The sequence below is a fragment of the Hirundo rustica genome, chromosome 2 (genome assembly GCF_015227805.2).
Source record: "Hirundo rustica isolate bHirRus1 chromosome 2, bHirRus1.pri.v3, whole genome shotgun sequence".
Taxonomy (NCBI): Eukaryota; Metazoa; Chordata; class Aves; order Passeriformes; family Hirundinidae; genus Hirundo; species Hirundo rustica.
The window spans coordinates 54,440,758-54,453,686 of NC_053451.1; the positions used below are offsets into that span (position 1 = coordinate 54,440,758).

Here is a 12,929-nt window from a genome sequence, read left to right on the forward strand (position 1 = left end):
TTGTTCCTCCCCGGGAAACCCCCAGTTTAGTCTTTCCAAAGTCACTTCCCACCATCATCAAACCTCCCATGTGCCCATGTGATTTTGTTGTCTCTCTGCAGAAACCAGTGCCTTTGTAACCCCACCACAGTTTGGTTAAAGAGCAAATATTTCTCCTACGCCCAAGGCAAAGCATTGCTGCAGAGCCCTGATCAGCTAGCAGGGTTTTTTTGTGCAAGTGGTTGTGGCCTGTTGGAAAAATCCCTCATTGCCACATCCAAATGTGTTAAGTCAGCACAGGCAAAAAAAAACCCTAATAAACATCTGAGGAGTAAGGGAGAATTAAAGAACAGTTTGTCAGCTCTAGGAGCTCCGGGGAGATTGTTTCTCACAGCAATTCGCAGACAAGACATTGATGGTGCTGCTCTGGTTTAAAGCACTAAAACCTTGGAGGGGAAAAGTGTCTAGGTGGGGTTGGAGCAGAGGTTTGTGCTTCTGGTCTGACCACAGAGAGGCAGGTGGAGCATAGGCAGAGGGGGACACACTTGCCAGGTCTGGGTCATAGCAGTTGGTTAAATTACCTGTTTTTTCCCCCACTTCTGGCAGGAATTTTGTGCAACTCACACTGTGTGAAGTATGAGATGTGGGGATGATGCCCTCCTGGCCATGGATGCATTGCTGAGTTCCTAACCCAAATCCCAGCCTTCACCTGGCATTTTTAACAACATCCAGATGGCAGGCTCAGGGCTTTGACTCAAGGAAATGCATCATGAAAAAAATCAGGTGTGGGAAAGCTTAGATGAAGGCCAGTTAATTGACCCTTTGAAGCCTGTGATGTATTGAACAGTAGTTTGTCATTTGTCTTAATCATTATTGCATGACTGGCTTTTGATACCATTTGGCACCAGCTTGGATTTTTTTAAGAGATGGTATCACATGTGGTTTTGCTCCTTGTTTTTTGTTGGTGAGTTACCTGTGGAGAATCTTTATAGGTGATATTTCAGAGTTTCTTTAAGAGGAAGAAATTATTTTACAGCTGTTAGGTAATTAAGACATTTTACTGCCTTATACAGCCTGTCTCCTAGCAAAAAAAAAGCAGGGAATTGGAATATTTTTTTCCAGAATGTATTTAAAAAGAAAGTTCTTCTTAGCCTCTAAAAAAATTCTTATTGACCTTTCTTCCCCGGAGCATTTTCCAGATCTCTGGCTGCTGCCCAAACACTCTCCTCCCAGTGTTACATCCGGTCACAGATCCCCCTCATGCACCCTGTGCCCGCCTGTTACCTCTTTAAATACTTTTGGCAACTCTCCATGCCCTCACCCTGCCGCCCTGGGATCTCATGGCTCCCCTCTGATCTCCGGCCCTTCAGCAATACTGAAACCCACCAGGGAAGCTCCACCAGAAGCTGCAGGACAAACGGCCATCTGAAAATAAAGCAACAATGCCAACAGCAGAAATCAGCTACTGTGCAAGTAGAAACTGTTTTGTGTCATGGACTGGCTGAAAAATGGAAGTTGTGAAGAGAGCAGGGAAAAGGTGAGTCACCCTTCCTGTGCTGGTGAAGAGGAAAAGATGAATTGTCGCTCCTGGTTTTTATGTTGGCTGTTTGGGTTTTTTTATTCCCCGGTTTGCTGCTTTCCTGCTCTCTGGAGGTGGATGGAAAACTTCTTGACAAGAATTAAAAAATAAAGCTGTGCTGTGTTCATACTCAGGAAGCTCCTTTAAAAACCAGTCCCACAGAAAAGTTAGTAAATCAGTGAGGAATAAGCGATGTCCTTTTGTAAACAGTGTGAAAGAGCAATGAAGGGTCTTGGTGTCCTTGAAAAAACAGCAAGACATGGTGGCAACTCCCACTGCAGTGATCCCTGCAGAACAGAGATGGGAGGCCCAGGGGCTGGAATTGCTGATAGGCCTGGGCAGGGAGGCTGCTGTGACAGCTCCAAGCAAGGGTAGAAAATTACCTCTATGGCTCATCTCAGTGGAGGGGTGGCTGGGAAGATTAATTATGGATTATGGCACAATTACGGATTCTGGTTATGTCACCGTAAAGGTTAATACGCACCAGAGTGCATCCAGAAAAGTTTCTAAAAAAGCATCTTGAGCAACCAGTGTGAGTTCTGGGACAAATAACCTGAAGGATGCTTCAAATTTGTGAGGAACCTGAAATAAAGTTCTAAGGATATATATATATATATATATTTTAACCTGCTATTCAGAGAGAAGCTGGGTTATTTTAGAAATCAGAGCCGAGAGTGTGACATCTATCACGTGTCCAGGAAGATGGAAACTAAGTGTGAGGGTGGTCTCCTGGCTGAAATCCATAAAGAGAGATGTTTTAGGGATTAATATCACTCCCTGTGGCAGGGGCTCTCCTGCAGAATTGCCAGGAAAGAGGTAACAAACTTCCCTCCCTAGAGCTGGCTGCTTCCTGCAGACCGCCATGCTGCTCCCTTTGAACCAGGCAGGAATTTTGACACTGAAACATTTAAGTGCTGTTGGGTGAGCGTCCTGCGAGCCTTTGATTAGAGCAGTGCAGTGCTCATTAGACTGACTTGTTTTAGCAGCTGTCTAACACAGGAGAAAAGAGAAATCATTAGAAGCAATCTCTGTGTTGCTATTTCAAATATTACGACCCATCATTGTTTTGACAGTCTTTGAACAATGGCATAAATGGGCTGAGTAATGTGACCAAGTGTCCAGAGAAGCCTAATTCCAGAAAACAAGGGTGGTAAATCACATGATGCCCCATGAGATGGGGTGCTTTGCCAAATTACTGCTCCAGGGGAAGTGAGAACAATTTCAGTAACTGGAATGTTGCTTCATAGGTTTCAGGCACTCAGGATTCCCATTGCCCTTTCTTCCCCACCTCCCACCTTGCTGTTTTCATTTTTAATAGGTGATGTCTACCAAAGGCTGGTGGAAACCTCTATTTGCTGCCAGAGGAGCCCGTTTTTTATCTTTTTAAAGACCTTAAAAACACTCAGAGGAAAATGGGAATGTTTCAGTGCCTCTTTTAACTACCAGCAGCCAATCCTGTAGAGCCAAATGCAGGCATCAAGGGACACTTAGGAGTGCGACATCACCACAACAGCCTTTCAGTCCCTGTTGAATTTACCTTAATGCACAATTCTCTGTTTTGTGCCATGTGAGACATAAGACCAAACCACCAGCAAACTCAACAAGAACAATTTTTCTTTGGCATGGCAATGCAGCACGGAGCCTTTTATGCTGTGCCTCTAGAACTTGTGTCCAAAATGGCCAACAGGTGTGTTGGAGCCTTGCGTGCTAGAGGCAAAAAATGACCTGCAACAAGCTGGAGGTAGATCAACCAGCTTATGTCACCTGCAAAGATCTGAAGATGTGATTTTGTCCTCCTCACCATGCACACAGGTCACATAATTAACTATATGATTCAGTGCTGTTTAAATACACTCCTAACTGTGATTGCTTAGGCCACATCAATGCTGCAGCACTGTTTTATAGCTCGTAGTAGTTCTATATTAATGCAGCTAAAAACAGTTGGGAAGGATTCTTTTATTGAGACTTTCTTATAAATGACTGATACTGTTTCTTTGTGACTGAGCTTTCTATTCCAGCTGCTGCCTTCTAAGAATTGAGGCTAATAACAGCACCAGTAACAGCTGGACAATTAGTTCTTTAACAACTGTAAAATGCTCTGGTATGAGCAGATGAGGATTTTGCCATGTATTTCTCCTTGGTATTTCTAAGCTCAGTATGCTGTTCCTTGAAAGCAGCTGATTTCTGAATAGAAACAGAAATGGAAAATAGGAATAAAAAATTTGTATCCTATCTCTCCTCTTCCCCCATTCATTTCATAATGAAGCAGGGACTACTATGAAATATTTTAATTTTAACTCTGGATAACAGAATCTTGGATGCAGGAAGCCCCCAGGCACACCCTTCATAGGTCTTTTCAATGGTAGGTTCAGCAGGATTGGACAAAGACCATCACTGCCACATGGGACCTGGTCCTGTTCTGAGCTGCCAGGGTTGTTTTCATTTGCCCTGGACACAGCTGGGAGTGGAGAGACCTTTGGCCACCAACCTGCCTGTGCCCATGGTGCCTGTGGTTGCCAACAAATGCATGTGGAGTGGTCCCATGCAGTTTCAAAAGTCTGAGAGGCAGGGTTTTGTCTTGGCTGTTCAGGCCACCACGAGGATATTCAGAGGCAGACTGGCCATGGAGACGTATTTCCAAGCATCTTAAAAGCCAGGTCTGATTTCTTTATATTTAAAGAAACATATTTTTAATAGTATATAATAAATTCTTCTTATTTAAATATAATCCAAGGAAAACGGGGGACCATTTTCATGAAATAATTCTTTGATAAAAATGATGAATGGAGAAAGAACCATTGGAAGAAATGCATGCATTAATGTACACACATCCTTAAACTGCATTACACCATTAAATCCCAGCTTGCTTCCATGGCTTGGAGATTATTATACCTGTAGATGCCACACTAAAACCAAGCAGCTGCTTGGCCATTTGAACTCCTGAGCGTGTGATTTGTGCTGAGAGGCAGCACGGGCACATCCAAGCTCCCCCCATGTGGAGATCACCCCATCTGGATAGATGCATCTGGACTGGGAGCTGCAGAAGGAAGAAAACGTCTGTCCCTTGCACCCATCTCTGTTACAATTCCAAAGTGTTCCAAAGCGTTCTTGCTGAACCTCTGGACACACAAGCGCAGTGGATGAGTGGAACATGGTGACAGTGGGACAAGCAGCCAAGATGAGAGTCCAAGAGATGCGGCCAAAACTGCCCCACGATGGAAGATTCGCTCAGAGACCCTCCCGGTGGGTTTTGGCGGTGAGGAGCTGGGTGTTTCACAGCGTGTGCCAGCTGCAGCTCTGCTCCTTGTAGGGAGTGCCTGGAGGCTGGAATCCTCCGTGACAAACCCTCCGGCAGCAGTGAGCGGGAAGGGACCGTGTGAGGCTCAGGTTTGCTCTGGAGCTTGCCTCCTCTCTGCCAGCCCCGTGATGGGCTGCTCCTGGGACAGGGAGCTCTGCTCCGAGCCCCGCAGCAGTATTCCCAGGATGGCCAGGACCTCCTGCAGGCCGTGGCCAGTGTGGGCGCTGCACCCCCGCAGCATCCAGCGGTGCCCTGCCAGCCGCCCCAGCCGCAGCATCTCCCCCAGCTCGGCAGGCGCCAGCGCTCCCGGCGCGTCCTGCTTGTTGGCCAGGAGGAGCACAGGGACTCCGGCCATGCCGGGCTGGCTCAGGGCCTCCTCCAGCTCTGCCGTCGCTTCGGCCAGCCGGGCCGCGTCCGCGCTGTCGAGCACGAAGATGAGGGCGTCGATGTCCTCCAGGTAGTTCGGCCAGCTGGCCCGCAGGCTCTCTTGTCCGCCGACATCCCAGAGGGTGAAGGATATGCCACAGGGCGTTTTCAGAGACTCCACGTTGAATCCCACCGTGGGGCAGGTCTCCACAGCCCGGCCGCTCTTTAGTTTGTACAGAAGCGTGGATTTGCCAGCGAAGTCGAGCCCCAGCATGATAACTCGAGCATCTCTTTTCCGCCAGCCTTTGGAGATCAGCTTTCCCATCAAGATACTGCCGCAGCTGTGTGTGCGTGTTGGGGGGAATGCAGCCAAAAAAGCGAGCAAGCTATTTCCTCGATGATGTCAGTCATTAACAGGGAGCTCAGTCCTGCCTCTCCGAAAGAGCACCTTAGGTTTGCTGAAGGCAGGCGCGGGCAGCCGGCTTTTCCCTCCGTAGCTCAGATGAGGTGAGAGCGATTATTTATGATGTGCAGCAGAGCCAGGGAGTGATGTTCAGAACAGCACTTTGAACACCCCGGCTCCGCTGCCACTCGCTTCTTTTCATTCGGGACCCGAAGTGATTGGTGCAAAAGAGAGCTAACGTTTTGCAGGAAGAGGTGGGGAAACTGTGGAGCAAGTTTCCTCCTAGCCACATACATAAATAAATGAGCTCCCGTTCATTGGCTTGTCCAGGAGAAATCCACCCCCGGCAGGACAGGACAAGGAGGAACCCGGGTTTCAGACCAGGGTTACCCTGGGAATTTGCTGAATCACAGCTCAAGGGTGGGGATTTAAAGCTTCTTGAGCAACAAGACAACATTTTTTCTGCCAGTCACGAGTTAAAGAGTACAAAACAAATCACTGCATCGTCAGCTTTTACTGCCTTTTGTGCAAATGATAACAACAGCAATTTTTTTAAAATGCACACAAGCGCGTTTTTTTAATGTCTCACTGAAATACAAGTCAAAATGCCATTCCTGGGGCAAAAATCCATAAAATTCTTTACATCGAAGTATTTGCTACGTTTTAACTTTTTTAAAGTGAAGCAAAGTCAGTCCTCTGTGGCCGAGGGGGTACAAAAATCCCCTAAAAGGACAGAAAACTGTTTCACAAGACACAGCCCCTTGCACTTCACATGCCAGAGGCAAAAATGTGCTGCTGCAACAACTCCCAGAGTCGCTTGTGCAAGAGCGGCTGATGACAGCCAGCAGGGTCCCAGCAAAGCCAGCACTGATTTCCCTTCTTTATTGGTTGGGTTTTGCTCCTGAGAGGCTGCTCAGAGGTGTGCAGACCTCACCTCACAGTGAGGTAGAGCTGCTCTCTAGCCACCTTCATTTGAGAAAGAAATGGGATTCACCCCTGATTCCCTGGGACCAGAAGGGAATTTTTAACACATCTGTGGGAGACGCAGTTTCCTCAGCAATAATCTCCGCATGACAGCTCCATGTCACAAGCATTGCTGGGGATGAAGTTCAGCACAGCATGTGCAAGGGACTGTCTGGTCTGTTGGCCACTGAGAGGCATATTTCTTCCTCTGGGGGCAAGATACAGCTGGGACAGTTTTCCATCTTTTATAGAAAGGAAGATGGATGAGAATAAAAAGAACACAAGGAGTCCAGCCCACTTAAGCTGCATGGGACTGCAAGGGTGCAAAACAGAGCACATTTTGCAAGATACCTCTGTGATAATTGTCTCTCCCACTGTAAACCCTCAGAGCTGGCTGGCACCAAGAGCCTCCACAAGGTTTATGCAGCTTGTGGATGTGTAAGACAGGTTTTAATAATCATGGAATACCAAGCTGGAAGGACCTCAAGGATCATCTGGTCCAACCAACCTTTCCAGGCAAAAGCACTGTCTAAAAGAAACTCAGCACTCTCTCCAGCCAAATCTTAAGTGTCCCCAGGCGCTGGGGAACACACCACTTCCCTGGGGAGATTATTTTAATGGCAGATTTTTTTCATGGTGAAAAGTTATCCTCTTGTGCACAGTCAGAATCTCCCCAGGGGTAAATTGTACCCGTTACTACTCATTTTTTTCCATAGACTCCTTGTAAAAAGGGATTCTCTATCTTCTTTGTAACCATCCTTTAAATATTGGAAACATAGTGATAAGGACTTTAATGAGCTTTTTTTCCTCAAGATTCAGCAATAAAATTGCGCAGCGTACGTTCACATGTGATCTGTTCTAACACTGGTCTGTAAGTGCAAATTTGCTAGAAAGCTCTCTAGATGTGGATTAAAAAAGAGAACTGCAATGTGCAGTGGTTTCTGGCCCTTCAGGGCACTGCTTGCACACCCTGAAGTGTGTGTTGTTGCCTGAGGGTTTTCCTTTTGTCCATGTTCTTCACTTTTTGAAATAAATCCTTAATCTGATTGTTCACCATTTTGGAATAACCTTCTTTCCCACATTTCATTGTCCTTCAAGATAACTATAGTTGGTATTTTTAGATGTAACAGTGGGTCAAGTGAATTTTGTCTTGATCTTTTTATGTTTCTCCTGCCTTTGCTGCTGCTCATCTTCTCTGAGACTTGGCAGGCAGTGGTGACACACATCTGTTTAATCTGACCAGACTTTCATGGTACCATAATTTCTTTTAAATAAATTAAAATATAGGTGAAGGAAGCAGGGGTGGAGACTCTACCATTCAGTGAATAATTGAGCATTTGAAATATGAAGTGATGGAGCCTTTGATTGCATCACTCCCTCACATGCTACAGAAGAAGACTGCTTCTGGGGAAAAATAAAAAAAAAAATAAAGAAAATAAATTAAAAAAAAAAAAAAAAAAAAAGGGAAAAGGGAAAATGAAAAGGAAGAAATAAAGCTAGAATAAAGGATGCAACTAAGCACAGTTTTACTGGTGATTCTCTTCAGGTTTTCTATGGCACAGAATACAGTAATTCATGAGCAAATAGAGGGAATGATATGTTTTTTTTTCTTTTTTTACATGCTTATACCCTATGTATTGAACCCCAACCTATTTTCTTTCTTCCTGACAATTATTCCAAATACAGAGCCTGTGCCTATAGAGCCTATTCCGCCCACAGCTATGTTACAAAAGCGTAGTGTTTCCAATAAATAATACATAGGAGCAATTACCAGTCTGTTTAAGATAGAATGAAAGAAAAGGAAGTAAAAGCAGACAAGATGAGCTCTGAGTGCATCTACTGCTGGAACAGAAAGGCCAGGTACTAAATAATTTAGACATTGTGTTCAAAGACAAGGACAGCCCCTATTCAAGCTGTGTCTTCTGTGGACAGAATAAATGTTCTTGTCTTGTGTTTCGTGTCCCCGAAATCTCAGAAGCAATGTTAGTTCCATTTATAGTTTGACAGAATTTCCATTTATTTGTTTGCTGTTTTTTAGGCATGCATGCTTCCTAGATATTCATCCCCAAAAAAGCAATAATCAGTACCAGTAAAATGGTATTTCCCATGCCCCAAATATTTCAGTTACAGGGATTTTGTCCTGATCACTACATTAACTCGCATTTGTTCCAGCCTGTGCCATCTCTTTGGAAGGCAGCTCCAGGGAGACAGCTCTGCACAGAGCCAGGAATAACAGGCGTAGTTTCTGGTCCTCACTGTGAGTGACCACCCAAAGGGCATCTGCTTGGAACAAGTACATCTCAGAGCAGCAAAGGGAGGCAGAGTGTGCCTTCCCATCCAGATGTGCTTGTGTCCCTGAGAAAAGCCACCAGAGCCACCGTGCACCCAGCCTTGCCTGTGCTTCCTGCAGGATCTCCTCACTCTATCATTCGTGGAAGGACCACCCATGGAGGGCGTGTTCAGAGCAGCAGCTGGTGAGAAAGCCTGCTGGGAGCTGAAGGAGGCCCTGGGCACAGAGGGATGTCTTGACTTGGACAGCCCCTCTGTCTACTGCTGGCAGTCACCTCGAAGGGGATTTCTCTGTGTTTGGCCTGTGAGAGCTCCTTGTGGACCTGCAGGGATCACTGGATTTGACCTAGCCAGGGCCCCAGGCTAAAACTACAACAAAGCCAAATGAGATGGTTCAGGCTTAGAGAAGTTTGGCCTTTTCCTTTTCTGCATCCTGCTCCATTCCTCTCGTTCTGCCCTGATTTCTGGTGTGCCTGCAGGAAACTCACTCCTGCTGAGAGCCTCATGCCTGTTCACTCGGTATGTGCCAGGAAGCTGCCTGTTCCATCAGGGTCAGTGGGTAGCTGCGAGAGCCGGCAGGTGAAGGCAAGCTGCTTCCTCCCGAGACAAATCCCCAGAGGCTTGAAACACGGCTTAGCATAGTCTGAAAGTTACACAAGACAGCCACAGGCTACGACATGCCCTAGAAAAGCCGGCAGTGATGTCTCTTGACAAGATATAATCTTAAAGTTGTACCAACGCCCTGAAGTTCAGAATGACATGACTCACACAACAAAGACATAGCAGATGTTAAGCACTTGTCCTTCAGGTGCCCATCAAGCACTCTGAGAGGTGTTGGTACCTCCAGGGCATTCCTGGTGGGGTTGGAAATATGACATTGTTCTCAGGTCCAGCTCATCCTGTGGTCCTTATTTCCCCCTTATTTCCTGGGACAAACATTTGGTGAAGGAAAATGTTGTTTGGTTTTTTTTTTTTTGTTTTTTTTTTTTTTTTTTTTTTTTTTGTTTTTGTTTTTGTTTTGTTTTGTTTTTGTTTTTGGTTTTGGTTTTGGTTTTTTTTTGGTAGCATAACTGGCAGCAGATAAGCTATCAGCTCTGTGCTTTCCAAAGTTAACTCTTTCCAGTAGGGAATGACTCTATCTGGAATGCACAAAAACTCACCGGCTACTTGCCCTTGCTGATGCCATGACACAGTTCCCAAGAGAGGAAGCTTGGTCCTTGACTCTTCTCAGTCCCCACCTGCCTGGCCTGCTGGGACCCATCCCTGTGTTAGAGGATGGCAGCCACTAGGACACAAACCTGCCCACGGGTGTGAGATCCTGCTCAACACAGATGCCTGATGGCCAGGGCTGGTGGTGCCCCTGCGTGTGCCCCAAGGCTGCCTGCTCCCTGGCTGGGGACAGTAGGACAGGTCCTGACCATCACACCCTGCCATAACTCCCTGCATTGCACCCTGAAAACAAGGTAAATGTGAAGAAATATGGCATAGAGCAAAGACTTTTTCCCTCATGTTCTCATCCCTTAGCAGGCGGGTGCTTCATCTGCAGGATGACATGGAAAGGAAAATCATTTGCCTTGCTTTGATTTCTGTTTGAATTACTATGTCTTTTGTATCTGACTGTAGATTATTTTCACAAATATTATTACTCTAGTCTCTGAATTTATAATTTCCAAAGCTGTTTAGGATTTTATCAGGATGCAAGTCCTCTCTGTAGACATACTTATTCAAGTGCTACCCAAATTGTTTTTGTTTTTCCCACATAAATTGGCAGTGCTCTGTATTCTTCTGTGTCACTGAAACTCTCATTCCAGGTCCTTCTTCCTATATTCACAGATCCCTTCCTCCTTGACCCCCAACATTTTATCTTTGTCTCCTCAGGAGAACTTAAAACTAAGCTTCTTTAGCCTCCTTACCTATCCTGACACCACTGTTCCCTTTCCTGATACTATTCATTCACTCTTGTTCTCACAGCTGGTCTCTATCCCAGCTTAGGTCATACACTCATCTATGCCACATACTACACACAAGCCATTTTCACCTTAGAAACTAATTAAAATACAGCTCTGACTATTGTGAGAGGCTTCAAGCTCGATTCTTCATTATTAATAATGTTTCTAGTTGAAGAGGGGGGAAAAAATGGAGCAAAAAATGAGTATACTTACAAAAATATCAACATTAAGTGTACCTAGTATTTGCTTCTCCACCTGTTGAATGCAAAAACCATGGAGCAAGGACTGTTTTTTTTTAGTATTCCTTTGTTTTCTGTCAAGAGGAAGCCCTAAAGAGACTATCTAACGATGCTTAACCCTACTCCCTACCTGCACAAATATAATATAGGTAATATCTGTTACTTCTATGGGAAGTGAAAATTATACTTAGGAGGTATGCTGATGAAATTCATCTCTCCAGATTAGTCTGGAGGAAATCCTGTTTTGCAACACACAAATACAGGTCTCTTTAAGGTGGCCTTTCCTTGTTCCAGTTCCGGAGGAAGAAAATGGGATTAAAACGACAGTGCAAGCATGAACCTGAAAATGTGCTTTGTGCAACTTGACAGGCTCGAGAGCAACAGTAGAGTCTCACTCTCAGTGCTCCTCAAATTCAGGAGGTTTGGATGCAAAATTTTGTTCTATCATTTGTTTTTAATATTTGTCTTAGCTTGCCTGTTTAGGACATTTTATACCAATAAACAAAATTTACTGGAAAGATATGGGAAATTATCAACAAGAATAAAAGCTACAAACTGTTCTTTACTACTTTCCTATTTGGTAAAATGGAAGAAAGGGATGAAAACCCGTGAAATTTCCGAGGCTGCATTTTATCTTTCTGGCCACAGAGTGTCAATGTTTCCCCACACATTTCTCAATGGAGAACCTCCCTTCAGCAGAATCAGTTCCTGCCAAACAGCAGATGTCAGAGTTCCTGCCGTGATTTAGGGGGAGGCCCTCGACACCCTTTTGCAGCTGGATCACTTTGAAACTGTTTTTTCTGAACAGCAGCTGTAGGTTTGTTTTGTGTGCCACAGAAAGCTGATGGTGAGCGCTGCAGAACAGAACCGGAGTGAGATGTAAGCTCCATGCAGGTCACACCTCCAGATTGTTTTCACATCAGATTTAGCTGGCATCATATCTTAGGACTCCCCAGTTTGAGTGAAAACAGTTAACCTACTGATGGAAAAACAAACAAACAAACAAAAAACAACCCACAAAAAAAAACCGCTTAATGAGGAGAAACTTTGAAGGACTTTCTTCCTTTAATATCCTTTAACAGGTCACTGAGAATCGCCATCACGACCCTTCACTCTTTGTGGTCACTTAGAGAGCTGCAGAAACAGAATGAGCTTTTAAATCCGCAAGTAAGAAGATCATAAATTCCTGTAAACTTAGGTTTATCTCTAACTATGCACACCTTTGTGACCTCCAGGTCTGACAGCTTATCATTAGGAATGAAATTACAGAATCAGGTTGCATTAGGGTTTGGGGTATAATTCTATGCCAAGCTATTCTCCATTTTGAATTTCTAGTCGGTCACTTGAGGAAAGCCCTTCACAGCCACCTGCTATCAAGAGATGTAAACTGAGGCTGTTGGTGTAAGAGAGGGATCAGCACCTGAGCTGACCCACCAAGGCCAGCAACACACATTTTCTGTGGAGTGTCTTGGGCAACAGTTCCTTTTGTTCTACAAAACTTGTCTTCTCTGAACAGCATTGCTTTGCCTGGTTGGCCTATTTAATGATTTCATAACATTTCCAGTCGGTCATAACTTTTCCAAATCGGATATCAGGTTTCATAACCCTTTTCTTTGTAGAAAAATAAATTCTAGAAGAAGGTTGCTTTTTGTTATTGCTGGCTTTTACAAAAAGCCACACTGAGAGAAAAAAACCTGAAACAAGTTATTTGCAAGACAATAAAATTATTTCTGCTCCACACGGAGCACTTTTGTAGCTGTTTCAGCTGCTCGTAAAGCTCAGACACAATATAAACTTCTCACAACTACTGTTTAATAAGTCCTGTTTAAGGACTTATTGCATGATAAAATTAATGTGAAAACTA

General features: G+C 44.8%; 1 protein-coding gene across 1 annotated transcript; it reads right to left on the reverse strand.

The window, feature by feature from the left end:
• Window positions 1–3,401: 3,401 nt before the first annotated feature.
• On the reverse strand, window positions 3,402–5,976 carry ARL11 (ADP ribosylation factor like GTPase 11). Its single transcript, XM_040057066.2, has one exon. The coding sequence runs from the start codon at window positions 5,545–5,547 to the stop codon at window positions 4,942–4,944; it is 606 nt and encodes a 201-aa protein (XP_039913000.1). The 5' UTR covers window positions 5,548–5,976; the 3' UTR covers window positions 3,402–4,941.
• Window positions 5,977–12,929: the final 6,953 nt, after the last annotated feature.

What these genes read in the sequence shown, in the direction of transcription:
- ARL11 (XM_040057066.2), bottom strand. Translation starts at nt 5,547, where the DNA reads ATGGGAAAGCTGATCTCCAAAGGCTGGCGGAAAAGAGATGCTCGAGTT.